At 38.9% G+C, this 27,388-nt stretch overlaps 4 protein-coding genes across 5 annotated transcripts in view; 1 reads left to right on the top strand and 3 right to left on the bottom strand.

Annotated features, from left to right (window-relative positions):
* The window catches only part of LOC103155444 (tripartite motif-containing protein 16-like), a 2,254-nt gene extending 1,340 nt beyond the window's left edge, over positions 1–914 (bottom strand). The window contains exon 1 of the mRNA XM_007577130.2: positions 2–914. Within this exon, the coding sequence (XP_007577192.2) occupies positions 2–622 (621 nt within the window). The 5' untranslated portion in view covers positions 623–914. The remainder of the gene's footprint in view (position 1) is intronic.
* retreg1 (reticulophagy regulator 1) overlaps positions 1–24,083 on the bottom strand; it is a 27,261-nt gene extending 3,178 nt beyond the window's left edge. Inside the window, exons 1-9 of one of the 2 annotated variants that reach the window (XR_001659455.1) lie at positions 23,834–24,083; positions 22,267–22,373; positions 20,678–20,708; positions 6,316–6,433; positions 6,129–6,213; positions 5,915–6,037; positions 5,468–5,538; positions 5,098–5,221; positions 3,588–4,615 (exon numbers count right to left, since the gene is read on the bottom strand). Coding sequence is in view for 1 of the 2 variants with exons in the window: in XM_007577108.2 (XP_007577170.2) it covers positions 4,104–4,615; positions 5,098–5,221; positions 5,468–5,538; positions 5,915–6,037; positions 6,129–6,213; positions 6,316–6,433; positions 20,678–20,708; positions 22,267–22,373; positions 23,834–24,039 (1,377 nt within the window). In the remaining variant the exon portion in view is untranslated. Of the gene's footprint in view, positions 1–3,201; positions 4,616–5,097; positions 5,222–5,467; positions 5,539–5,914; positions 6,038–6,128; positions 6,214–6,315; positions 6,434–20,677; positions 20,709–22,266; positions 22,374–23,833 lie in introns of those variants that run through there. The other variant, XM_007577108.2, reaches the window with a different exon arrangement.
* Positions 12,183–15,881, top strand: LOC103155427 (serum amyloid A-5 protein-like). Its single transcript, XM_007577109.2, has 4 exons — positions 12,183–13,052; positions 13,120–13,219; positions 13,308–13,446; positions 14,059–15,881. Exons 2-4 carry the CDS (start codon positions 13,132–13,134, stop codon positions 14,195–14,197), a joined length of 366 nt encoding a protein of 121 aa, XP_007577171.1. The 5' UTR covers positions 12,183–13,052; positions 13,120–13,131; the 3' UTR covers positions 14,198–15,881.
* A 1,589-nt stretch (positions 24,084–25,672) lies between the features above and the next one.
* rnf182 (ring finger protein 182) lies at positions 25,673–26,856 on the bottom strand. The gene has a single exon (XM_007577129.2). The coding sequence runs from the start codon at positions 26,567–26,569 to the stop codon at positions 25,778–25,780; it is 792 nt and encodes a 263-aa protein (XP_007577191.1). The 5' UTR covers positions 26,570–26,856; the 3' UTR covers positions 25,673–25,777.
* Between the last annotated feature and the right edge of the window lie 532 nt (positions 26,857–27,388).

Here is a 27,388-nt window from a genome sequence, read left to right as displayed (position 1 = left end):
GTCTCTCCTCCAGCTCTCTCTGCCTCTCAGCTCTTTCTGCTGCAGCTGACACTGTGTCGTGACCTTTATGTGCCTCCGGTAAACAGCGACTACAGATACACTTCTGATCAGTGCGGCAGAACATGTTAATCACCTCATCATGCTTAGAGCAGATGTTCTCCTTGAGGTTCTTGGACGGCTCCACCAGCTTGTGGTACCTGAAAGTTGCTGAATAATGATGAGGCTGAAGGTGTTTCTCACAGTAAGAGGCCAGACAGACTAAACAGGACTTGATGGCTTTCAGTTTTCTTCCAGTGCAGAAATCACAGGCCACATCTTCAGGTCCAGCATAGCAGTGATCAGCAGGAGCAGCTTGGAGTCCAGTCTTCTTCAGCTGCTCCACTAAAGCTGCTAGCATGGTGTTTTTCTCCAGGTCAGGCCTTGATATGAAGGGTTTCCTGCACTGAGGGCAGCTGTACATACCTTTCTTATCCTGTTCATCCCAGTGGGTGTTAATACAGATCATACAGTAGCTGTGTCCACAGGGAATCGCCACCGGATCCTTCAGAAGATCCAAACAGATCGGACAGGAGAAAGTTTTTCGGTCCAGCTGAACTCCTTGCTGCTCCATTTCTGTTTTCATCTAACTGTGACTGTTAACTGTGACTGTACTTAAGCTTGAGCACATAAAAGGAAGGAACAAGGAAATATGTGATCTGACTGGAAATGGTGGGAATACCAAGAAGAGAGTTGTTTATCAGGTTTGGTCACATAGCAGAACAATAACAGGGCTGTAAATATGACGTGTTTCTTTTTTTATATTAAAGACTCAACCTGAAGGTTTTCTGTCAATCAGTTCTACTGTCCATTAAATGTGATTATGAGCTTCTTTTAGACGTTAAACTGGATAATAATAATAATAATAATAATAATAACATTTTCTCCATGTCTAGAAAAACCAAATGCTGATTTTTTAGATGCTGGTTCAGAAAGCATTTCATAATGACAAAACATAGAAAACCTCAAGAACTTATAAACATCACTAAATCTTAACTTCTGAGTAATGACTTTATTGTTGTAGTTTTTAATTCCGTCAAACTGTGTTGTTTTTGTTTGTTTAGATTTAGGCAACATTACGGGACGCAGACAGGCTCCCGGGTCTGCAGCGCCCCCTTGTGGGGAATATCCTAAACAGCAACTCAATAGAAATCTCACTGTCAAGATATGAGGAGCAAAGATCTTTAGATTTCTATCTGCTAACAAAAATACTGGCAGTAGCTGCACACTGAAATAATGAAACATAAACTTCTCAAACTGAGATTTCTTGTTATTCTTGTATTTGTTTTGTTGACATTTAATTGTTTGATATTAGAAAAAATAGAAAGAAGATCTATCACTCCTGGAAATCTCCTGATTTGTCATTGGTGGCTTTTTAAAAAACTAAAACTAAATATCATTAAATAAACTAAAATAAAAATCAACAATATTCCCTCATGTTTACAAATATAAACATCATTAAAATCCAACAGGTTGCTTTAAAAGAATTTATTGAATTAATGGCTTGAACGACTTAAAGTACATTAAATATTAATATCTTTTAATTATTTTCCACCTCCATCATAGTTTTCCTTAAATCCCGTGCAGTAGGGTAATCCAAATTCACACAGCTCAGCTTTTGAATTATTGCAAAAATTAATAAATAGCAATCATTGGTCTGGTGGAAACACAGACTGGGATTTTTGAAACCATCACGCCTCAATCTGGGCCACAATAAACCAATTTATTTTCCATTTACTGCCATCTGGTGGTAAAATAATTGAGATGCATCACTTCTGATTAATGTGGTCAGAAATAAATGCCAGATTTGTTTGGACAAATAAATAAATAAAAAAAACAATGTAATCCTGATTCTTTATTATTATTTTGCATTTATATAACCTTGCAGTTTAAAGCAGAAATTGTCACAGCTGAAACTAAAATCATAAGGTGAAAAAAATATCAAAAATAAAAATGGAACAACAAATGAAAGCGGATAATACTGTGAATAATAAAAGTCAGTACAATTATATTATCAAACTTGTTTTCTTTTATTGTTCCAACAGAATTCACATTCAGTCTAATTTCTCTGTTTTTCCTCATTCGGATCCCGTCTTTCCCTGCTGAGTCCCAGCAGCTCACTGCCAAAAATCCACAAAATCTCCTACAGCCCCTCTGTTGGATGTTTATTTAGATATCCATGCATATTATTCTGAGACCAGCTGCACGTTGCATCAAAAGAAAAGTGAAAAAGCTGCAGAAATGTTTGCTAAAGTAAGGAACACTAAGATCCTAACGCAGGAGATACAATGAACCTGATTATCTTTAAACCTTCATCATCAACGATCCAGTCATGAACAATGTTTTCATCTCAGCCTAAAAAATGTAACTATGCAGTGATTGTCACCATTAACTTGTTCACTTCTTTGTATTTGAAAGAACTAAGCCAGATTTCAGGTGACTGGTTAGGATTGCTTCTGTGGAGTCAGTATGAACAGTCAGTGTCTTATCTGCAATCTATCAAAAAAAAGAAAAAAAAACAACCTAATTTCACAACCTCATACTGGACAAAAGAAAGAACTTTGTAGGGTACAAGCCTGCTGGCAGCCAGGTAGAACAGCTTCACACCAAATGAGAGGTGATCTGTTATGCTTTCATGAGCAGGTTAGGATAGATCTAACAAAGTCATTCTTACATAAAGAGATTTTATTCTGCTCTGTTCTGCCTATTTTTTTAATCTCCTTTCACAATGAGCTGTTTTGGTGCATCCTGTCACTTTAAATACAAAGAAGATACAGCTGGCCACGCCCCCAACTCAGTTAGACTCTCACCTGAAAATGGCTGAAATCAGATGTGCAATTATATAACCGTCCATCTTTGAAAAGCAGAAGTGGAGTCTCCTGCACAACCAACAAGAATGCATCAAAGTGGTTTCTGGATGGCAAGTCAACAACAAAACACTTCTCTTTTCCAGCAGCCATTGTACAGCACATGAAGTGGGAAAGCCAGCTGACCAAATGTGTTGGAACTCAGCTGGGGTTGCTAGGAAACAGTGCAGTGTCTGTTGATTGTGATTTAAAAATCGGATTATGTTTTTAAAATGACTCGTTTTCTGGGCACCAAAAAACTTTAAATTATTGCCAAAAAATGGTTGGGTGATTTTTTTACTCGGGCTGTTTTTAGAAACATTTGAGACTCAAATGGAAGAAAAACATGGTGAATAAAACTCCAACTCTCATCACATCAACATTTCTGGTCGTTTTTGCTCCTGATAAATTCCCTCTTGGCAACGAGCAATCCACTCTATTCATGACAACAAGCACCCCAGTAACAAGGAATCCTTGCTAAAGGAAACTGGGATATGTTGAGTTCACAGCTGAGAAGCAACGCACATACCTCCAAATTGCACCCAGGATCTGCTGCACTGATTGCTGAGAGACAGAGAAGCTCTGAGTTTAAATCCCAATTATTTTGGCCTGCCTGTCAAAGATAAACCTGCAGTGTTGTTGTTAGAAATAAGGAGCAGGAAAGCGTGGCATTGGGTTTATAATGGAGTTATAATGCATCTAAACAATGTGAAGTCCTGAAAGGCCTCAGTTTGACCACCTGATAAAGATGACATGTTGATTTGAGGTTCATGATTTCAACTGACTGGCTGCTGTGGAGGTGCAGAAACTTATCTGATGAGAAATATTATAGAACGAGTATTTACTTATTAAAAGGTTGACGGTCTGAGCTACTGTGAGGTTTTTAATTCCTTTTAAACTGTAAAATCTAGTGTGGAACAATAATGATAGGCTTTGACATTCCTAACTTCCTTTTCTTTGCCCAGGCTGTTTTACTGAAGACAGATTTCAAATCACAGGTTCTGTTTCCTTTAAGAACTTCCACATCATGACAAGATCGACATATATACTAAAGTAAGTGAACCTCTGCTGCGCATGAGCTGAAATAGATGTTTCAAATGTAAAAGCTAGCTCTAAAAGAGAAAAATGGTAATGCTTTCTCCTCAAAAAGAAGCCAAAGGTGACAGAAACTCTGGTTGTCCTTTGTGACCATCTACCCTCCCCTGCCAAACTTTTCACCAATCAGTGGCGTCTGAGGAGTTTAGAGAAGAATCCAGATGAGGCTGGTTTGTCGGTCTTGACCGGTTCCTCCTCTTTGGGTTTCGTCTTCTCCTCTACCAACCCAAGCTCCCCTTCCAGTTGCTCCAGCTCAGACTGGTCCAGCAGCTCAAAGTCCTCCACCTCGCTGTCAGACTCCTCGGCCAGGTCCAGCAGTCGGCTCGAATCCGGAGGCCTTGACCTCTCGGGGTCTTCGCTCAGAGACAAGCATCCGACGGCAGCCTCTATCCTCTCCTGGATGGCGGACGTAACGGCAGCGGCGATGACGTCACTGGCCATCTGGTTGACCAGTTCCAGGGCGCTGCCGCTCGGTTGGCCTTCGTGTGACGTAGGAGGCAATCGGTTTGATTTGATTGGTTGAGGCGGAGGTAAGGAAAGGTCAAGGCTGAGGTCATCGTCACCGTTGGTTGTTGTGCCGTTATCAAGGGAAGGGAAATCTGGGAGACCAGCGGTGAACAATTCCTCTTTATCAAGATCTGAAAGAAGCAGAGTTGGACCAAGAAGTGAGTAAGAAGAAAAACCAACCAGGACTGTCATGTCCTCATCTCCATCGCCTTCAGACAAACTCTTCTCCAAAATGACTCCTTACTGAAGCCAGCTGGAGGAGGGAAAAACTGAGCTGTGAACATACAGACTTTCACAAACAATACACAGTAACAAACAATACAGCACTTAAATGTACAATAAATTTGCTCAGGAGAAAATATTTATCTCAAGTAGTAAAAGTCTCAATAAAAGAAATGCTGAATTGTTCTTAATCAAAAATATCAATTGGAAATTTGAGTTCATACCAACAGCGCTATTAAAGACCAACTCAATCTTAAGAGGTTTGCGCTTTGAGTCTCCTGCCTGTGGCTAAATTCCACCACTAGATGGCACTAAGTGAACATTCTTACAGAATAAACCTGTGAAATGTCAGTAAACTAAGAAAGACATAAACACGTTCTGATATTCTCACCTTCTGAGTTCTCCGTCTGCGGTGTGTGTCCCTCTGACAGGTTGAAAGTGCCGTTATCCGTCCATGTCACGTCAGACACTTCAGTATCTGACACCGACATGTCTTTACACACCGTGGAGTCGAGCTGGCTCACCAGAAACACACAGAAATGTCACCTTTTGCACTAAAAGCTGTCAGTTGTATAAAATGTAGGGAAAAATCTCTGACTTTAAACATATTTTATCAAGTCCCTCCAACCCACCCGACTCCCGCTGAAGGTTTAACAAGCTAACAAGACTCATAAGGATCATAAGTGGTGAATTCCAGTTGTTCTGACTGGACCCTGTCAGTGAACAGAATCAGATCCAGAAGGAGAAAATCAACTACAAACCTTGGGAAACATTGAAGAAAGGTCGGATTCGACGTCTTCTCTCTCCGTCTGAGCCTGAACGAGTCTCTTCTCTGAAAGGAACGAATCAACAAGGATCAGATTAAACTCAAATAAATGCAACTTTGTTTAAAAAGAAAAGATAATGAAAAACACCTCTATAGATTGAATATTTCCCTTTATTTGTGAGCTTATTTGGAAGAAGTTTTTACATAAGACAAATAAAGCAATACTGCATTTATCTAAAAATACATTATGGTTGCTACTGTTTAATATGTGGATTCAATATTCAGGCTCAGGTTTGCAGAGGGGAGTATGTTGTCCCCCCACTACAGAGTAAAATTATTTAAAAAATCTGTGAAAGTTCAAAGATGTCCAGAAGGCCTGCAGATTTTAACAGATTACAAATAAGTCTGGTTATTTTAAAGAAAAATAGTGTTTAATACATACCATGGTTCTGCTTGATTTTATAAAAAAATTGCCCGATGCCGAAGTCCAGCTTCTGCAGAACTGGCTTCAGCCACAAACTTTTGTCTTGAGATGAAATCAAAGGCCACAGGAAAATACCCAGCACTACAGGAAGGAACCAACGATCGATGCAACACGTATCAATACAGTAATTATAAAATAAGTAGAAAAGAGTGCGACAGGTCGCTTCACTCACATATGATATAGGAGATAACGATTCCTGGAACGTAGCGACCCAAAAGAGCGAAGAAGGTGCAGAGACTGCAGACCAGCAGGCAGAACTACAGCAGGAAAAACACAAACAAACATCTTCACTCAGATTTGTTTCTGTTTGTTTGTTTTATGACAAACTCAAGCTCATGTTGCCAGGTTGTCAGGCTCACCTTGCCAGGGTTCTGCTGTTTGAACGCCGACGTCTCCTGGATGAAAAGTCTCAGGGAGTCACCGAGTTGAGGTCCGGTTCTGGACCGGCTGTCCTGCCCAGAATCAATGATCTCCCAACTAGAACCACACAAACCCAGGAACCAGAATCAGTCACTGAAGCTGAAAAATGTGTGTCCCTTCATCAGATGAGGATCCCCAACGCCTTGCTTCTCTGACAGCTGAGCTGTTAAAAAGGGTTTTTCACAAGCAGGGGTTGGTGTCAATGAAACAGGAATCTGTTTGTTATTGGACAGATTTTTACCAAATTACATCAAGCAGTTTAACTTTGTATATATTAGAGTAGTAACACAAAAAAATGAATAAAAACAAGAATAAAAACGTATACATCACTTTTAAGTTGGGTTGATGTTTAGACAATCCGATGTGATATTCTAACCTCAATGGTCATGATTTAATAAGCTCTAAGTGGAAAATCATAAATAACAGAAAGAAAGGCTTGAAATGATGTGTATGAACATCATTTGCTGTTTGTTTCTTTGCATAATTGATGTCGATGCATATATTTAGCTGAGGATTTAGTGCATGTAAAACAGCCTGTTAAAATCCAGTGTCACCACTAAATTTAGGCATGACCAATGAAACACCAGGAGGATGATTGCTAAAACAGGTGTCAGACGGAAACCGGGAGGAGACAGAGTTTTCCAGAGTAAGATGGGAATTCAGAGACAGCTGAAAAATAAAACTTTAATTTCTTTCCTGGGAGTTCCCTCGCATCACTTCCTGTTCTTATTTTACATAACAAGGACAAACCGTGACTGGTCTGGGAAAACCCAGGTAAGGGTGTAAAATGCAAGGCATGTTTCCTCTCTTAAATCCATGCACTGGAATGTTGATCCTTCATCTGTCCTTGTTTCAAAGCCAACCCACTGAAGTGATAATACACTGGTCATGCTGTGATGTACAATGATCCAACCCCAGGTCAGCTAGAAATACATGAGAGGTTTTTTTAATGAATGTAAAAGTTTTATTACATCATTACATCAAGAGTTGTCACTTTTTGGCTAAAACTATGTTTAAAATGTGGGAACAGAGCGAACAGAAGATAACTGCGTAGTTTAACCCAGGCCAAGTGGAACTGTTTCCGGCTTAATGCCTGTGATTGTTCCTTTTAAATTTGTCGAGCTGTTGTTCTGATCGTGTTCATCACGTGAAACGACTAAGCACTAAATTTAAATCCAGCTGAGGATGGAAACTTCCTGTCCTGTGTGAGCAGCTGTCCTGGAAACAGCGAACAACTGCTGCAAAATCACCATGAAGATCAAGTTGCAGCAACAACTCAGTCATCTCCTCTTGGTATTTACGACTAACTGCTTACACTTTAGATGGTTGTTTATTGGTTGATGATGTTTGCACATATATTGTATAAGACTCAGTTAATTGGATTTGCTGTGGTTAATTAAGGAAGTTCAGGTTTTACATCAATGTGGTTCTTGAATCAAAACGCACAAATATTTACTAAACACAAACAGTTTCCTCCCCAACTGTGTACAACAAACGAGCGAATGACGAATATGGACGAATTCAACACTTAAATGAACAACTAGGGTGTTACTTTTATACAAGTAGATACAAACATGTAAATATATTAATTGTTTTGAGAGCCTCTTCCTGTTCTCCTGGGTGCCAACATGGTTGAATTTAGAGCCTTAGCATTAGCATCTGCTAAATACCTTGTTTACATAGTGATTAAGCATTAGCTCTAGCTAAATTCAATGTTGATATAGCGCTTTAGCATAGGTTCCTAGATATAATCTTAATATAGCACTTTAGTATTAGTATTTCCTAAATACAAGGTTGGTTTTGTGCTTAAGCATTAGCTCCTGATAAATAGTTTGTTGGTATAGTGATTTAGCACTAGCTTCCACTAAATACCATGTTGATATAGCACTTTATAAGCAGAAATGTACATATATGTTTTCAGAGCCTCTTTATGTTAATCTTGTGATGGTTGGATTTGAAGCTTTAGAATTAGCTTCCCATAAATACCATGTTGGTATAACTATTTAGCATTAGTGGAACTGTTTATAATTACCTCCTTAGTGTTAGCGCTGCTAACCTTTCAGTTAGCGGTGCCCACTGCTGCATCCTTCTGTTCCTTATCTATATCACTGAAACCCTGAAGTCCAGGAGGGTGAGATGCTTCTGCCTCTCCAGCCTTCATTGGGAAGAGGGGGGATGTGGAGTTAAACCCAGTGAAGTTGCCAGTCTATCAGTTGCTCAACATCTCAGGCTAATCTGAGCATTTATAGCTCTCCAATCTAATACACAGAATGACCACCTAACTCAAATGCCAAAGCATTTATTTGCTTTGGCTTAATGATTAGCTGGCTTTAGCCTCCTTCAGTGTATCCTTTGTCTGATCCTGATCCTCCAACACAACAACACAGCCACTGACCTCCTCCACAAACTTCATCACAAATAGTCAAGCTTTTTTGTTTGCCGTTTTAGTCATTTTATAGGTTTATTATTCTCAAGACACTTTACAAAACCAAATTCTATTTTATTCTTTTTAAATATGGTGCAATCCCCCATCCTGAGTCAGCAGAGGGCGACAGTGGACATCCATCCATCCATCCATTTTCTGTACACCCTTGTCTTTAGTGAGGTCAGGAGGGTTGCTGGCATCTCCAGCTAACGTTCTGGGCGGGAGGCGGGGTACAACCTGGACAGGTCGCCAGTCTGTCCCACGACAATGGACAGCAACAACTTATTTTAACAGGAGGAACTTCGGCAAGAACCACAGCAGTGGTGCAGTGAGGATTCAGGCAAACACAGACCCACTGGACCAGGTGAACTTTCAATGGGAAGCGAAAGCAAAGGAACAGAAACCAGCATGCTGTTCTAACCAGATATTTCTACAGTGTTTATTGGTTGATTCCCAGTGAATTCATCAACAAATTTGATTTAAGTTAGTGTGTCATGTTTCAAATTTATCTTCCATGTTAGCGCATCTGACAAAAAGGTTTTGTTTTTAAGTACAAACTGTTTCCATTGTCTGGGCACACAGAACAGACCGTAGAAGGACTTTTTCTTTCCCCAACATCTCTTCATAATGACTTAAGAAGCTGCTGGAAACAAACAAGGTGGCCACAAAAAGCTGTAGTGTCTCATTTGCGCCCACCTGACCAAAACGTCAGCGTCTCAAGTAACTCCTATGACGAAATGTCCGCTGAAACCCGGCCCACTGCACGACTTCCAAGCACACGCGCCTGTTAGACTCTGATTTCCAGAGAGCGTGATGTAGCTGACCATGCGCGGATGATTCTGCAAAACACTTGGAGCAACATGTGCTTGGTGAAAAGCATCTGCTCCTTCTTTCTGCAATAAGGTGACAAGCTGGTTCTGAAAAAATGTATAAATCCAAATTTAAAGTGAAAGGATGGACCTTGTCAGGGTTTGATCCTTGGTAGTCAGACGTGGGCGACAAAGGGAGGAGCAGCTGCTGGACGGAAATCCTGTTTAACCCTATCAGGACCTCAGAAACAACAGAGAGGACGGCACTGCTGAGCCTCTAACAAGCCCGGTCATGACACTTTCTAAAATAGACCCAAGACAAACAATGTGACTAATGGCAGCAGAATTATCTTATGATGCGGCTTGGAGGCGGGGGTGTTAATATGTTTACCCGCCTGTTTGTGTGGCTATTTGCTACAACAACCCTGCCTCTGATGCAACTAATCCCTGTTTATGTTCTGCATACAGACACACATACAGTAACCGGGCGGAACGGGCTGATCCGATTCCCTGTAAACGTCAACAAGAAAAGCCAACCAGCGAGTGTCGACACTGGAGACCAAAAAGCTACGAGTAACTCAAGACTTCAGAGAGATGGGGAGACGCAGAGCTGGGATGCAATAACGCTGCCGTAGTTTTACCATGAAACCAGGTCATAAATATCCTAATTATAGGGAACCATCTTCCTGGAATTACATCGAGCATAAAAAGCCCAACAACGGTGGCTAAAGATGTGTGATGGAAGCAGTTTAATCATCTCCCAAACTCTCAAATCCAAGAACTCACTAGACAAGAAAAAACAAAAAGCATCGATCAGACAATAGCTCTTTGTCTCTAGCAAAGCGTTGTACCTTAGTCCTGCCCCACGATCTTCAGGAGACATCTCCAGATGTTAGCACAAGTCTTCCAGAGGTGTTGAAGGAACTACGAGAACAAGGTTTTCTGGTAGGATGTAACACTGAGGTTGAATCAGTATTTTTCAGCAGCTAAATCACGGCAAAGCAGGCGACAGTCTGACAGCAGATTCTGTTTATCCTCAATGAAACCCAGCTTGGAGTATTTCAAGTGGGCTCGTCTAAAAATAACTGGGTCACGCTGCATTCCACCCGGCAGCCGTCAGGAGTACAGAGGAATGGGGTTGAGGGTGGAGGGGGGTCTTCATGAAACAGCTGCCACCACCAACAACACCCACCCACCTGCCCAATATCAACATCACCCCCGTCCCCACAAACACACACACACACACTCCCAGTGACAGAGATGGATGGACTGATAAGAGGACAACTCTGTCTCACATTCTGACAATGTTATCCGTAAGTTCAACTTCTCTATCCATCCGTACGTCTGAATCCATTTATCCATGCAGAGTTATGGGGGGCAGGAGCCCTTATCCAGCAGCCATTGGATGAGACGCTGGGTAAATCCCGGGCAAGTCCCCAGTCCACACACACACTCCTAATGAGCCCAAACACTCAGTACCTCCAGGATGATGTGATGTTTTCTTGTGACTGTTGCAGCATAAAATTACCGATTTTGTGGCTTCTTTTTCAAATAGCTGCAGAGAAATTGGCAAATTTTCCTAAAGCTATATCTTTGCCATAATAAGTTTATAAAAAATTTAAAATTGCTGCTCATAACCTTCCCCCCCCAAAAAAGACAGGAATTTTAACAATATTTAAAAGTGCAAATAACATTTTCAAATACCTTCTTGGAATATCACCATTAATACCAATAAAATCATTTCAAAAGAATTATTTCTTATTGGTCATTCAAGTTAAAATAATCTGGTGTTAGTGTAATCAAATCCTAAGATCTTAAAATGATTTCAAGAGATGTACTGAAACAGGAAGTTAAATAAAAATGGGGTTTTGGGCTGAATTGGTTAAAATTCAGCCGAGTTGCAGTGATTGGTCAGAAAAGAAGGAAATACAGAAATTAAGAAGGTGATGTGAATTTGCATTAAATGCTTTAAGTATGAGATTGCAACTTCCTGGAGGAACTGAATAATCTGTTCAATGAGTGCAAACAGACCTGAGCTCCTTATGACAAAACAAAAGGCGGCCATTTTGCTCAGGGCATTTTGCTCATATCGCAATGACATGTAGAAAAATTACTAATGTAAAATCAGTTTGAGAACTGCCATCTAGTGGCCAGAGTCTGAATTACATGTTGTGACACTTGGACAAGGACTGATTACAGGAACTATACTAAGCGTGAGGTTATAAACCAGGGGTGGGCAATCCTGGTCCTCGAGGGCCGGTGTCCTGCAGCTCTTAATGTCTCTCTGGTCCAACACACTTGAATCCAACAGCTGAATCACCTCCTAGTGCAGTCCAGTTCTCCTGAGTCCTGCTAATGACCTCATTATTTGACTCAGGTGTGTTGAAGTAGAGACGCATCTAAAAGTTGTAAGAGGCCCTCCAGGCCTGGAGTTGCCCTCCTTTGTTATAAACCTTTGAATATAAAGAGGTTTACATGTTTTAACATTTTACCAATTCACATAAATTAACTATAATAGAACAATGTTTTGTGGATCATTCAATTTTTAGACATTATTCACAGTTATATTTATAAATATTTAGAAAAAAAAGGTAAGACTGTTCACAGCTAAAATGCATATAAACAGTTAAAAACAAAACATGCAAAACATGGCAGTGTGACTCATGAAACCATGTGTATAACTACATTTCTCTGAGGTATATGCTAAAATATAATATCTGTAAAGAGAACACAGAGCTGATCTTAATGCTTAATACAGTTACAGGCAACAACGGAAAAAGGGGAGGAGCTGACAGTTTCTGGTGGAAATGGTAACCGCCAACTGTCAAGAGCAACAGAACGAAACTTTTACATCAATAAATGCCAGGAGAAAATAACTTTCAGACTGAACAAAAATGAATTTGAAGAATAAATAAACCAGTTTTGGCAAACTTTATCTGTAATATCAATAAAATGAAACATTTATGATGACTAAACCAGACATTTTCACCAACCCTAACCAAAAATTAATTCATACCCCACCTCTAAACCTGACCCCTGACCTTATACAAGGGGGTCCATGGCACTGCATTAGAACCGGACTTTGGGCCCATAAGGGCCACTGGTCTATGCCAGAAATGGTCCTAAATAGGACACACGCACGCACACAGTTCCAGTTTTATTTTTTCTTGCTGTGGAAAAACTGCATCATAATGACTCAATTCTTAAATCTACCCAATAAAAAGAAAAACCCAGAGGGTAACATGGTTTGTTTCTGTTTTGATATGATGCACTCTTCTTTCACTTTCACTTTCACCAGTCAGGTCTTGTAAAAAATAATCTGGATTTCCCCCGGTTCTGAAATACAGCCCATTTGTTGCCACAGAATATAAAAGGGACTTGTCTCTGCAGTTAGCAGAACGAATCCTTGAGGTTTTACTGAAACGTCTGCGCACTCTGAGAAGTAAGTACTTAATCTAGAAAATTCCTCAAAACTTCTGCATATGTTGGTGTATTTCCTTTTGTTTCAGGCTTCTGCAACAATGAAGATGCTTTTAGCAGGAATTGTTCTAATTTTCATCGCTGGATCTGAAGCTCATTGGTACAATTTTCCTGGTGAAGCTGCTCAAGGTAGAAAATATGACAGTCAGTCCTGGGGTTGTTACTGAAAGTCTTCAGGGTTATATTAAATGAATATCTGGTGTTTTTTTCTGTTAAGGAGCTGGCGATATGTGGAGTGCCTATCAGGACATGAAAGAATCCAACTGGAAGAACGGTGATAAATACTTTCATGCCAGAGGAAACTATGAAGCTGCGCAGAGAGGACCAGGAGGCGTGTGGGTTGCAGAGGTCATCAGGTGAGAAAGAGTCTTCAAAGGTCAAACACCAGCAAAGATCTAAGAAGGTCAGACTGAGAGAGAGATCAGATGATTACTTTAAGATCATTGTTTTGCTGTTGTGAGGTGATGTGATGCATTCATGTGCAGAACTGTTCAAATGTATTAAACTGCAGATTTATGAGCCGAAAAAAAGTTTAGAACAAGAATTTGTTGAATGATTCTGCAACTCAGTCTTATGGTAATGCAAACCCTGGACAACATGGACCAATATAAAATAACTAAAATGTTAATTGCTGGTGTGATTTCCTTTTATAACACTTATATAAATCTCATCCACCTTGTGCAAAATCTTAGCCCAAGAAAACCTCTGATAAATACAGCTTTCAGAGAAAAAACCCCCTAAATATTCAAACAGAAGGTCTTGATGCTCAATTCAGATTTTTTGATTAAATCCGATGTTTTTTGCTTCTGTGCGAATGGTTTACGACCTCTAAAAGAAAACATAGACGTCACACAGCAGCGCTCTGTTTACAGCCAGCAGGAATAATGGATGAAACCGTCTACAGATCAGTTTGTTTCCTTTTTGCAAGTTTGTTTCTGAATAGTGATATTGTGGATTTTCCTTTTCAGTGATCTCAGAGAGTTGGTGCAGGGAATGTCGGGTCAGGGTCCTGAAGACGAAGCTGCTGATCAGGCAGCAAATCACTGGGGACGAAGCGGAGGAGATCCAAACCGCTACAGGCCAAAGGGACTTCCAGAGAAATACTGAGAAATTTAAAAAACTCCTGTTAAAACATTACAGTGTTGAAGCCTAAATGATCTCAGTTGCAATGTGTGGCAAATTAAAAAAGGTATTACTCTTCTTTTTCTTTCTTCCTTTTTCAGCTTAAAAGGATCCAGGACTAAATGAACATGTTGGAACATGTTGCAATTTTCTTATTGCCTAAAAAAAATGCTGTTTGTGATACGCCAAAACTCATAATAACTTCAAAAATTTACATCTTTTGTTACATTTTTCATCCATGGAGGTCACCATTTTTTCACCGATGGGTTGATGATGCGTTTTGGTCCATTCTGTACTAGAGTCTACAGAGTAAACACATTAAGGCTAATTTTACCCCAGTAGTAGTTGTCATTTGATTGGTGTAATTTTAGATAATACCACACTGTGTCACTATCGGCTGTGATAAAAAAAAAGAGGCTAATCTGGATAATTTCCCACATAAAGAAAGCAGAGCGCAGTGAGAGCCGGAGCAGAACACAATGAAGGACCTAATCTGGACCCTGGACTTTTCTCCACAACACTTTGAGTCATTCATACCAGTAAAACCAACGACGGCTCTAATAGGTGGTCGTTATCTTAACGAGCTATAAATAAATGCCGTGCTGCCGCTGAGACAGGCAGAGCTGGACGTTCTTTGAGATGCTAACAGGGGCTGTACGGCGGCCTGCGGTGCTCACACCACCGACCTGACCGGACCGTGGAGGTTCGGTGTTGGTAGCAAAGTCCGGTATCTGTCACCACAGCAGACTCTACACAGCACAGCTGATGCCGAACCGGACACAGCGCTACAGCCGCTGGGAGAAACGTCAAAGACAAGCAGCGCTAACAGAGCTGTTCCTACCGGAAATGCTAATGGAGCTAATCACCGTGCTAAATGTTAAGTCACCAGCAACACCGAACGAAATTCGGACCCTAAACCGCTGTGGCCAAACTGGACACAGAGCTACAGAAGTACTTACAGGTAACAGAATTTCGCACAAGACCGGTTCAAATTAAAAAGGCTTAATAAAGTAAGTCATTAATGTTTCGGCTGGAGGAGCCAGGCAGTTGGACCATTACGCATCATTTACCCAGAATGTGTTGCAGCGTGAACAACATGGCGACATTCCTGTCAAAATAGTTTATTAAAATTCATAAAACCTAAATAACCTACAATATTATTACTGTATTGTTTTTACATACAAGATAACTATTTCCTAAATAAGGTCTATTTTTAATAACTAATCGTGGTTCCCCTTAAAATGAAATCCTAATGTATTCAGGACAGTTAGATATTTTACTTTTAGTTTATATAAATTATTACTTCACAACGAAAAAAGATTTTTGATTTACTCTCCACTGCCCTCTGCCTGCCACACAGAGTTATTTCACTTCTGCTGTCATGTTAGATCTTTGTTTTTGTGTTTTCTGCTCAGAGAACTGATTTGTTTTCTGTTTTCCTTGGGAGTTTTTTTTATCTTCTGTTGTGTTCATTCACCTGCTGCTGCTGGTGAACTTTTAGTCATTTTCTTTGAGAAGTTTCCTTCAGTTTTCTGTTCCTCTGTCAACTAACCCATATCTATATCATCAAGTAATTACTCTCCTTTACACAGTGCTGTGAAATGTGTCTTCTTACAAATTTTCTCTGTTTTGCTTTACCTAATCCTTAAATAAATGCATTCAAAACAGCAACATCTTTCTGGTGTATTTAAAAAAAATATATAAATATAAAAAAAATATAAACCTATAAACAAGCTCATGAAAAAATATACACTTACAGTTAAACCTTTATTGTGTTTGTTTAGGATATATATTTTTATTTATCTAAAAAGTGAAGAAAACATGTTTATCTCCTCACACAAATCCCTCCTACTGAAGTGCAATTATTTTTTAATATTTATTCTGGCATTAAGTTTTTTTTTTAAACAAACCTCTCTCTTTTAATTAATACTTTTAACTTCAAACCACTTTTTCATAAAACTTGGGAGGAGTTTGTTATAAGTTTTGCATATTGTCCATCCGGTTCTGATCTCTAAATCTTAAACTTAAAGTATGAAATGTCATAAATATTTTATGGACTGGATGACGATAATGTGATTCTTACAGCTTTCCTCTGAAGCAAGAAGTCGAGTTTGTGTTGGTTTTTCAGCAGTTTCTGCAGATGACGAAATTTAATGTATGGGAATATTATGCAACGGTATAACATTTCTTTTAGAAGATATTCTATTTAATATTGATATCATTGACATGAAATTTTAGCTTTTAATCTGCCGATATGTGCCTGAACATGAGCTCAGGAGGAAATAAAGATCTAAAGAAATCCCACACAAAGAAAACTGAACACAAAGGAATGAGCTGAAAAACAAAAACCATGGGCGGTTCTAGACAGGGGCCATCAGGGGCCACGGCCCCTACAGAACAGGTCCGGGCCCCTGCTGTGTCCCCCCTGCACTGAAGAACAACTAAATCAATTTCTTATGATTTGCACAGAACTTGGACTAAATTTGTGTCTTATCTTCACAGTTTTACTTTCATGGTGAATTATGTCAAAGTGTTACTGCATTATGATCGAATCACAATTTTTATCTGCTAGATCAGAAATCTGTGGTTCTTTTTGTATCTTAAGCATTAAAATATTCACCCGTTTGATAGTAAGTGTTGCATGTAGAAGGCTGTGGAGCATTATTAGCATTAAGGCATCAGAGCCAAATAAGGTAAATTCGGCCACTATGTTAGAGATTTCCCCAGCAGGTTTTTGCTTTTCCACATACACATAAAAAGGCACGTAGACAGAGAGATGGCTCTGATCCTGCAGCTGTCAGTTTGCATTTCGGGTCAGCAGCTAATCTCCTGAACTTGCTGCAAGCCTGCAGTAGAGTTACCCACAATGCAACAGGGAGCGACAGCAGCAGGTGGCGGTGGCACAATCCCATCCTGCTAGCCAAATGTCACAGTGACATAGAGACGGCGCTACAATGGGTGGCGCTCGTTCAAATGGTCAACAGAGCCGTCTCCATGACAACCTGATCAACTTCAGTCTTTGTAAAGCAGCAGCCATGTTGTTTTTATCTCTTAACACGCAAACCCTGGATCATCCTTGACCCGAACTCGACCATCGGTCTGTTGCATAATGCTGATGTGTTGCATCCAGCGTGGCGCCCACTAATCCCTGACACCTCTGCTGAATCCCAGGCAGCAGCCAGCTGTGGCCGGGAGGAACGGACCAACCAAACACTGGACGACGTTCCAACGGAGAGCAGCCTGCGATCCTCAGCAAGGGTCATAACTCAGGCAAAGGTGAGAGGAGTAAGGCTGATCAATAAACCAATAACAATACAAACCCCAGTAGATATATGATCAGCATCAATAGATAAAACTTCTGATGGAATGTTCAATAATTCCACAATCCAGAACCGCACGGCATTCTGGGAGATGTAGGCAGAGGAAAAGCTTTAGCCCCTCAACCTGTCATGGCTAGCAAAGCAAAGTTGGTGGCTTCATCTAACTCATTCACTATGTGGTTACCTAGCAACTCACTCACTACATGGTTACCTAGCAACAACCTGTTCAGTGACTTCCAGCAGCAAAGACGATATTGTGATAATCTTGCTTGAAGGACGGAGGAAGTGATCACAGGAACCATCCTGCACTGTAAAAACACTCAATTTTACTAAGTATTTCTGGTCCAGTTTCTAGTAATACATTAGAAATGAGACAAAACTAACTTACATGTAACTTTTCATCAAAATATAGGAGCTTATTTTAGGTAAATAATTCCTTAATATTGATGGAAAAGATGGCAGATAATTTCACTTATAACATGGGGAAAATATCTGTTAATAAGTGAATTTATCTGCCAATGGAACAAGTACATTTTCATCAATATTAAGGAATTAACTCAAAACTCACTTCTATTTCTTACTGAGAAGTTACTTGTAAGATAGTTTTGTTACATTTCAAGTGTATTAAGACATTTGCAATAGAAACTAGACCAAAAATATTTAGAGTTTTTGCAGTGTAAGCATAATATTGTAGTTTTCATTAAACTTTCATTAAAAGTGTTTAACTGTATGGAAGCAGCAAAAACACATTTCTCTAAATATGTACTTACTGTGAATGTATTGATCTGTTAGCAGTGAGTTCATTCAGAGGTTGAATCTCTGTTTTGGTTGTTTCTATGCTGATCACATGATTCAGCCTCAGATAGGAGGATTAGATTAGATGGTCATATGTGATCAATCAGCTCTGGAGCTGCAGTCCAGATTCAGGTTCATGAATCTGTATTATCTCTATAATAAGATGAACAGGATGTGAAAAATTCAATGAAATCAGAAAGGAAAGAATTACTGTGAGGTGTTGTTAAAAGAAAAAGAATAAATTCAGATCCTTTCAGGTTCCTGCAGCTTGTGTGAAGGAACATGAATAAAAACGTTAAAGTCGAACAGCTTTAACATTAATATTTATCTTCAGATAAATATTAATGTTTAAAAGTGCTACTGTGGATTTGTTGGTGTGTTTATCAGAATGTTAACATCGTATGATGTCATAATCCCAGAGATGTACATAAAAAACTCATCAGACTGTTTGGGACATCTGCTCACATAAATCAAAGTTTGTTTTTCTCATAAACAGGAAATCAGGTTATTTTCTGCAAGTTTGATGTAAAAACAGAAATAAAACACAACAGTATATTAAATCCTCTTTAGATTTTTACCTCAAAATGTTCTGGAGCAACAAGTGAGCTGTTAATCAAAATAATCAACTGAGTAAAACAAAACAAAATATAAAAATGTGATAAATTCAACACCTTAACAGTCATTTTTATTCACAGTTCATTTCTCTGTGGACTCAGATTTTTCCTGTTTTGATTTATGTCTCATTTGACAATCATGTCTTTAGCTGCACAAACTCTAAAGTCGCTGAATGTTAACGGATTTACATTTATGCATAAAAAGTCTGCAGGAAATAATGAAAAATTTAATCAATGAAATTGAATCCAAATCAATAAAATCTGCAGGCAGGATCATTGAGCTAATTAAACATTTATTTAGACTGAATCACATGCAGGACCTCTAGTTATGCAGATAATCTGGTTATGTTTTGATCATATTAACTCTTATTTATTGATCTATTAGATTTCAGGAAGATCTAATTAGAGCATGAACTGATGCCAGATCTAAAGCGTCTCTAAATTTCTCAAACTAAATCTGCAGCAGCTTGTGAATCTGCTCTGACCTTCAGTACAAACACCATTTGTCACAAGATAATAGATGGTTTTGATTTTTAAGGTGGCAGGTACAGAACACAGCTGAAGGCTCTGGGGGACTGAAACACGTTGAAACCAGCTTTTCAACGTTTATCCATTCATTCTGTACCTGCTTGTCTCCAGCAGCCATTGGAAGAGGTCAAAGGTCACTGACCCATCACAGGGGAACAGAGACACACAACCAAACTCCACACAGAAAGACAAAGACCAGGATTTGGACTCAAAACCTTTTTGCTGCAGAGCAACAGAGCAACGCTGCAAAACACAGAATCTTACCGATTATATTTAGTACAAATATCTAAGTAGACTAGAAATAAAATAAAACTAACAAGTAACTTTTTAGCCATATCTAGCTGTTTGTTTTAATCAAACAATCCAAATAATAAAAGTGCAGTAAACTCAGCAGGCCAGAACAAGCCAACAGGGACGGACGACTGAAGGGTTGTAAAAAACTATGTTCTCTGATGAATCCTGGGAAGAAAATGTGAAAACTTCCTTCAGTACAATCATAAAATTCATGTATAAACTTGATTTTTATTCAGGGAGTGGGCTTCCTCCTGATTCTATCCAAAATCACATGACATCTTTCTCTCCAGCCTTTCATAGCTTTTAATTGCCAATATGGTCGTTTCAATGCAGGGCTGCTGTTTGCATGATAAGCATTAGCTTTGTGGCTACCGATTAGTGCGTAGTATGTATGATGGAGGTAAAACCTCCTCCAGGTTATAATATTCACACATGTAAACAACAAAAAGAGCTTTCAGAAAACAGCAGAAGTCTCAGTTTCTTTCTGCACTCGGTGTCCTGATCCAGCTGGAGAAAACTAACTCAATTCTCTGCAGCTGAGCGTTTCTGTCCGTCCAGCAGAGTTAGACGTCTTCCACCTACCGGATCATGTAACTCCAATTTGGAGTCACATTTATCCAGTTAGACCTTCCTTCATGTGATGTCAACATGATCAGCTTTATGTTTCAATCAAGGTGTTTGGCTTTTACATCAGGCAGCCTGAGAGCAAACAGGATCCGTTTCACTGGGAACAATCAGGTGTTTACCTTCAGTATGTTTGTTTGTTAAATTTGAGGATTTTAGTGACACATTTTGGGTTTCCTCTGATCCAGTCAAAATGTACAAACTGCCTCCAGTCTGACTGGATATTTGACTCTTTCAGGTGAAACAAACACATTTCCTGCTTTGTGTCCAGAGGTTGAATCCTGTCTTACCTGCTGGTCATGCTGCGCCACACAGGAGCTCCTGTGGAGGAAAAAACAGCTCTGAACGTAGATGGTACTTTACAATATAACTACTTAAATATATCAAAGTTTTTTATTAGTGACACTTAAAGGAAAAGATGAAGAGCAACAAGATGAAAAATCAACCTAGAACACATTTATCCAGGTAATCTGAGTGTGATAACAAGCTACAGACTTTTAGCTCCTTGTATCTGAACTAAATGCAGAAGTAGAGTCATTTTTTCCTTCTTTAAAGAGGAGTGCATTAGCGATGAGACGCCACAGGTTTCAGGTTTCAGTGCCTCACTGTTACTCATCAGGATAAAAATGACGAAGCGTTGAATGACATCATCTGCCAGTGGAGGAACCTGTGTTTGGGCCTGCCTGTAGTTTGAAACATCTGACCAGAGAAAATGAACATAAAGCTGTCCAGGATGATTAATTTAAACTTTTATAACCTTTAAAAAAAACACTGAGACACAATCCTGTCCAAAAACGACCCAATTACTGGACCAAGTAATATAAATGTTTAATGACTGCAGGAAGACAATGAAAAATTTACTAATTTTTAGAACAAATCTGCACAGAATATGAATAATGTCAGCATGAAAACTTGTTTTGAGACATTAAAAATGATAAATATTTTAGTATACTGACATTCTGTATTAAGCTCAAAACTAAGCATCTTAACTCTGAGGAAGAGTTTATTTAATCAATCCATCAATAAATCAAGTCAATAAATCCATCCATCAATCCATTTATCTTTGAAACTAATGATTATTTTAGTAATCGACTATTCTAGTGATTAATCAGATTTAAAAACTTCCATTCTGCAAATCTTTCAATTAACCAATTATTTTTAAACAATATTATAAATACTTAAAATGTGCAAACACACTCATAATTCAATTCATTTTTAAATAAGAAAATGAAAATTTAATTGCCTAAAATGCAACTACAGCAAAAGATGCTCAATAGGAGATTTATCTTCCTGAATTTGAACGAGGCGAAGCTGAACTGCCACTTCCAGATTTCTGGGTAGAACAGATTTACAGACCAAGAGACTTTGTGATCTTAAATTAAAAACATTTATAATTTGTGTACAGTTTGGGCTTAATTTTGGCTCTTGGTATGTTTTTTTCTACAAAATATAAAGATCCTTTCTAATGTCTCAAAAGACAGAACAATAATTTCTCCTGTGAAAAATTAATTGATTACTAAATTAATTGATGATTATTTCATTAATCGATTCGTCTCGATTAATCGTTCCAGCCCTGCTTTACTTGATAAAATATCTTAACATGTCGCTGAAACAATGTGTATGCAGAGTGTTAACGACTGGCACTTAAAATGTGATGTCCAAAAATTACATCAATTCATGCATGGTGGGGCAGTTGCCTAGCAACAAGAAGGTTTTGGGTTAAAATGGCGTCCTGATTTTTTCTGCGTGGAGTTTCATGTTCTCCCTGTGGGTTCTCTCTGGGTACTCCAGCTTCCTCCCACAGTTACAAACATGACTGCTAGGCTCATCGGTCTCTGTAAGGGTGTAAGTGTGTAGACAACAGATGGAAGAAAGAAACCTTTGGTTCTGGTCCAAACAGCATCTCTTGCGGTTACCGTGACGACCAGCAGAATCAACAGGATGGAAATAAGGCTGTAGATCCGAAAAGAGCTGAAGGCAACAAACCTACAAACACAAATCCGAGTTTTAGCTCAAAAGAGACAATTTGGTTTCATAAAGTGTCACAATAAACTCATTTAAAGGGTTTTTATTGTTCAAAAAGGAGCAAAAAGAAGAAATAATGCTAAATAAACCATCATGCTAATATTCTAATATTTATACCTGTAAAATTATTTTCCAGTCAAATAACAGTTATTTTTGTTACACCATTTAAAGTGGTATAGTACTTTATAGTTTCTATGTCTGATCAATTAACATTAAACTAAATTAGATTTTTTCTACTTGCGTAAAATTTGTGTTCTTTTTAGGCAAATATAAAGACATTTGGAAACAACAAAAGATCAAATTAAAATTTTCTATTAAATGCAACTTTACAGATTGTGCAAAAGAAAACATGTCAGTTAGATTAGGACTGAAATTATTAATCGGATGAATTGATTATTTAACTAATTGATTATTTAACTAATCGTCAGCTAATTTAGCAATCAATCAATCAATCAATCATTAACTGGAGTATACAGACTTTAAAACATGTTATTTGCTGAAAGAATAAAACACTCAGAGCAGTAATTAATTTAAAACTGTTAGAAAGAAAAACTAGATTTTGCATTTAAGATTAAAATTCTTTGTAAATAAGTTACCCAGAAAGTAGCATAGTTTTAGTTTCACCTGCAGGTTCAAATTCTGAAAATAAATAAATAAAATAAAATAAAAATCTCCGGTTAAGTACCTGTTGCATCCAATTACTAATCGATAAAACAAAAAATAAATCACCAGACTTACACTGTATTGATTAGCTGCAGATGCATCCTTTGCTAGAAATAACTAAGTGTTCACTAAGGAGCAGTTACTGAATTTTGAATTTTAGGAAATAAAATGTTTATTTTCTAATTGCAAAAAGAGATTGAATGATTAGTTTTTATTTATATATTTTATGTATTTGTAACATTGTATAAAAATAAGCTTAAGTAAATTAAATGAAAAATGTGCAGAAAATGTCAGTTTATTTTATCATATTAAAGTATTCATTTTCAGAATAATCAATTATTAAAGTAATAATAATATAAAATGTTGATCTCCTCGCCCTGAGTAAGAGCTGAACTGAATAATTAAACTATTATCCATTAGTGGATAATAGTGACATTTCTCAATAGCAAAACACTTTTTTAAAGTTTTATTAAGTATTTATTACAACCACACATCATAATTATACATGCAACTTTAAAATTAAAATAAAATAATTTATTGAAATTTCAACGTTGAACTCCTTAAAAATATTTATAGGACAGTATACTTTATTTAAATTAGACTTGGGAATATTTACTCTTAATAAAAACTGTTCAAACCAACTTTATTAATAAATCTAAAGATCAGGTTGAACTGCTTCATATTTTATATTTGATCTAAAATCGTGGTGTTGTTTTAACAGGTCTGCTTGTCGGATATCCCTGCGTCATGATGCCTACCAGATCACCGCGTTGGCTGCAGCAAACAGGGCTGACGTCCTGACCGGATGCTGCCTCCAGCTGACCAGCCCGCTGACACGCCACCCTACCCGGCCGGGGGCCCTCTCCTGCCCGCGGTGCTCCGGGTTCAGGGCCCCCGGGGGACCCACCGGCCCGGGGGCCGTTTCCTGTCCGCCAGCGGCGCTCTCTTCCCGGCTGCCCAGCATTGCTTAACGGCTCTCTGCCGCTGCGCTCCACCTATGGTAGCATGGAGTCAATTTCCTGTATTAACTGTGGCCATTTCCAGATTGGGGTTTCAAAATAAAATTCTGTGTTTGCGTTCTTTTTTTTTAAATAATTAAAAAAATACTTTATTAATCCCAAATGGAAATTAAATAAAGTGGGAAATAATAAGAGTTGAAACATTATGTAATCTAAATAATACTAATCTAAAATGCAAAATGTCTTATTTCTATTATTAATGTGAATCCTTAAAGAGTATTATTGTTACTTTTATTATTTGAGTTTTATTATGACAAGAATCTGAGTTGGTCACATAAAAAAATGGCCAACAGAAATAAAATGTCATTCTAAAACAAAAATACATATTTAATAATAATAATAATTATAATTATAATAAATATGTTAGAACCTGTTACTTTTCTGTCATTTCTGTCATCACATTATTGATCAATTAGGGACAAAATTCTGTCTGATATAGTCTCTCACAAAAGATATTACACTAATTTACCAAATTGCAGAATAATAGCAGCACCAGGAACATCCAGAATTTTATTCATCTCTTCAATGTATTATTTTATTTTTAAACTAGTTATTTTATTGTGAAAGGAACTTTGCTACGCTTCCCATCTGATTAAGTTTAATTCCCGCCAGCTTGCAGTTTCTCATTCAGCTGATTCTCTGGCTGCGTGTCACATCAATGACGTCAAGTTTTGTTGTTTGTTGTCTTATTTATTGGAGTGCAACGTCATTCATTTATGTGTCACCATACACACGAACTGCCATCCGCTATGGTGTGAAATAAAGTGGCAAACTGAAATAAAGCAACTACATATTAAATGTAGGTAATATTTTTATTACAGAAGAACAACAAAACCGATCTGACTTTAACTAAATCTAAAAACTATTTTTGCAGTGAAACAAATAGCCTAACAGGCTATTTGCAAAGTGAACACATGAAGATATGAGCCTTGAATTTTCTCAGCAAACTGAGCTGCATGTGGGCTCCCGGGCAGCAGGGGGCCTCCGAGAGCACTTAACCTGAAATTTTAGTTGCATTCATCAACCATGTGAAATTAACTTTAAAGTTTAATGCAAGTAATCTCAAAATGTTCTAGAAAAGAATTGGCCATTTCTCTGTTTAAAAAAGTTTAACATTTGTGACTTTCAAATCCAGAAAAAAACATTCTAAAAAAATTATTAGATTAATCTCAACACTTCTGAGATTTTTATTTTTTAGCAAATTTTCGACTTTTCAAACTCAGAACTTTATTTTTTTTCTCCAGAAAAATTCTGAGATTAATCATTAAACCATCCCAGAATTTTACTGGAAAAACAAAGAAATCTCTGAGCTCCAAAAGTCAAAAATTTGCCTGATAAAAATACAAAAAATATCAGATTAATCTACAATACTTTGATATTTTCAACTCTTCAAACTCAGAAATTTCCAAAGATTGTCTAGAAAAATGTTGAGATTGATCCTTTTTTCTATCAATAAAGGTCCTAATCGATTAAAAAAGTTAGTCAATATTGATACACTATAAGATAACAAATCAACGGATGTTGAAGAGTTTTTGAAGCATTCCTCATAGAATTAGTAACTAGGTTATGAAGTGAAACTAAAGAGGATACAAATAAGATTTATTTAGATCGTTCTCAGTGTCTAAGTTGGAAACATCCACTTTATTTTCAAAGAGCTGTGATTGGCCCGGTTCTTCGTCCCCGTCACGGTGGCAAGCAGTGCCATAGCTCATAGCAGACACACTGACAGAAGCCGTAGATGAGGATCAAGACGAGGCTGGCGGGCACCAGGCTCACCAGCAGCACCCCGACCGTGGTCCGCTGCATGATGAGCAGGTAGAACCCCATGGGCAGCGAGCTGAAGTACAGCAGGCCCAGAACCCACACCAGAACCCGGGCCGAGGTCTGGCACATCAGGGCCGTGCAGGTCCACACCGTCCACCGCTGAGAGGCGGAGGCCAGCGAGTCTGAACTGGACGAGTCCTGGGTCAGTCTGCAGGAGCCGACCCGGAGGTCCTGGGCCGCGGCCGGTGGAGGCTCCATGATGGTGATGACTACAAAGTTAGGAGAGCTCCTGAGGCCGGAGGCGGAGTAGGATGGGTTGTTCCCCATCAGGGCGTTCAGGCGCCGTGGGCTGAGCAGCAGCTCCGCCTCAGAGTCCGGCTGGATCCGGAAGTTCCTCTGATTCCTGCTCTGCAGAGCCAGCCTCGCCACCAGGCTGCAGTCGTCCGGAAGGTTCCTCACAGCCTCCCCCAGGAACCTGGTGGTGCAGCGGCAGAACGGACACACCAGGGCGTCCGGTGGCGACTCGCCCAGATCCAGGATCTTACAGAGACATTTGGAGCAAAGCCGGTGGCGGCACTTCAGGACCTTCGGCCTGCAGCTCTCCAGATTATACGCAGAGTAGCAGATCTTACACTCCATCTCATCAGAACCGTGTCCATCAGCGTGGGGCCCGGTGCCGCTAACATCCTCAAGGTTCTGCAGCTCCAGCATGTCAGACTTACCTAAACCTCAACCAGCTTCACAGAGACACAAGTCTCCACTTCACTGAAAACCCACAGTCCATCCTGGGTTACAAAAAACTATTTCAAAGTTTGCTTTGAAGCTCCTCACAAGTTGAGGTGACTGTGCTGAGGCTGAGGGAACCAAATCCTTTCAGGGGCTGTAGGAGAAAAAGAGAGGGAAGGCGAAAAAGACTGACAGAAAGAGAGAGAGATGAAGGGATAACTGTTAACACAGCAAACAGCCGCGAAACGACAACAAAGCCGAGCCTGTGCAGACCGGAGCTGGAATTTTCGAGTCTGATCTTTTGTTACTCAGTGAAATTCAGTCCAATTAGTGCCTGATGCATACACACACACACACACACACACACACACACACACAAAGGAAGCATATTTAATTCCTACATCGCTCTGATCACAGAGTGTAGCCGTGAAAATATGTATCAATGTCATCAGGTTATTTCAGTTATCATAAACATACAGTGTTTGTGCATGAAGTGAGTCAGAGAAATCACTTTCCCTCCACTATTTATTTACAGAAATGTTTATTTACAGAATAAAACATTCTGGGACTGATCATCATGGAGCCTCCTTCCTTGCAGTGTGACACCAAAGACTGGGCCGTGTGCAGAAAGCAAAGAAGGTTTCTAGGATTTCCCCCTGCTTGGTTGATATCATCTGAATGATTCTGACTGATCAGATTTTTTTTAAATTACTTTCTGGAGTATTTTTGCTATTCTGTATGTTTTACTTTTATTTGAGTAATTTTATTATGAAGTATCTCTACTCTTACTTCGGTAAAATTTCT

This window comes from Poecilia formosa, unplaced genomic scaffold (genome assembly GCF_000485575.1).
Source record: "Poecilia formosa unplaced genomic scaffold, Poecilia_formosa-5.1.2 Scaffold428, whole genome shotgun sequence".
Lineage (NCBI taxonomy): Eukaryota > Metazoa > Chordata > Actinopteri > Cyprinodontiformes > Poeciliidae > Poecilia > Poecilia formosa.
This window is presented reverse-complemented; position numbering and strand designations above follow the sequence as displayed.

Bases quoted from the DNA above. Each gene is read 5' to 3' on its own strand.
- LOC103155427 (XM_007577109.2), top strand. From the start codon at position 13,132: ATGAAGATGCTTTTAGCAGGAATTGTTCTAATTTTCATCGCTGGATCT. The intron at 13,220-13,307 runs GTAGAAAATATG...TTTTCTGTTAAG, and splicing joins TCCTGGTGAAGCTGCTCAAG to GAGCTGGCGATATGTGGAGT. The intron at 13,447-14,058 runs GTGAGAAAGAGT...TTTCCTTTTCAG, and splicing joins TGGGTTGCAGAGGTCATCAG to TGATCTCAGAGAGTTGGTGC.
- rnf182 (XM_007577129.2), bottom strand. From the start codon at position 26,569: ATGCTGGAGCTGCAGAACCTTGAGGATGTTAGCGGCACCGGGCCCCAC.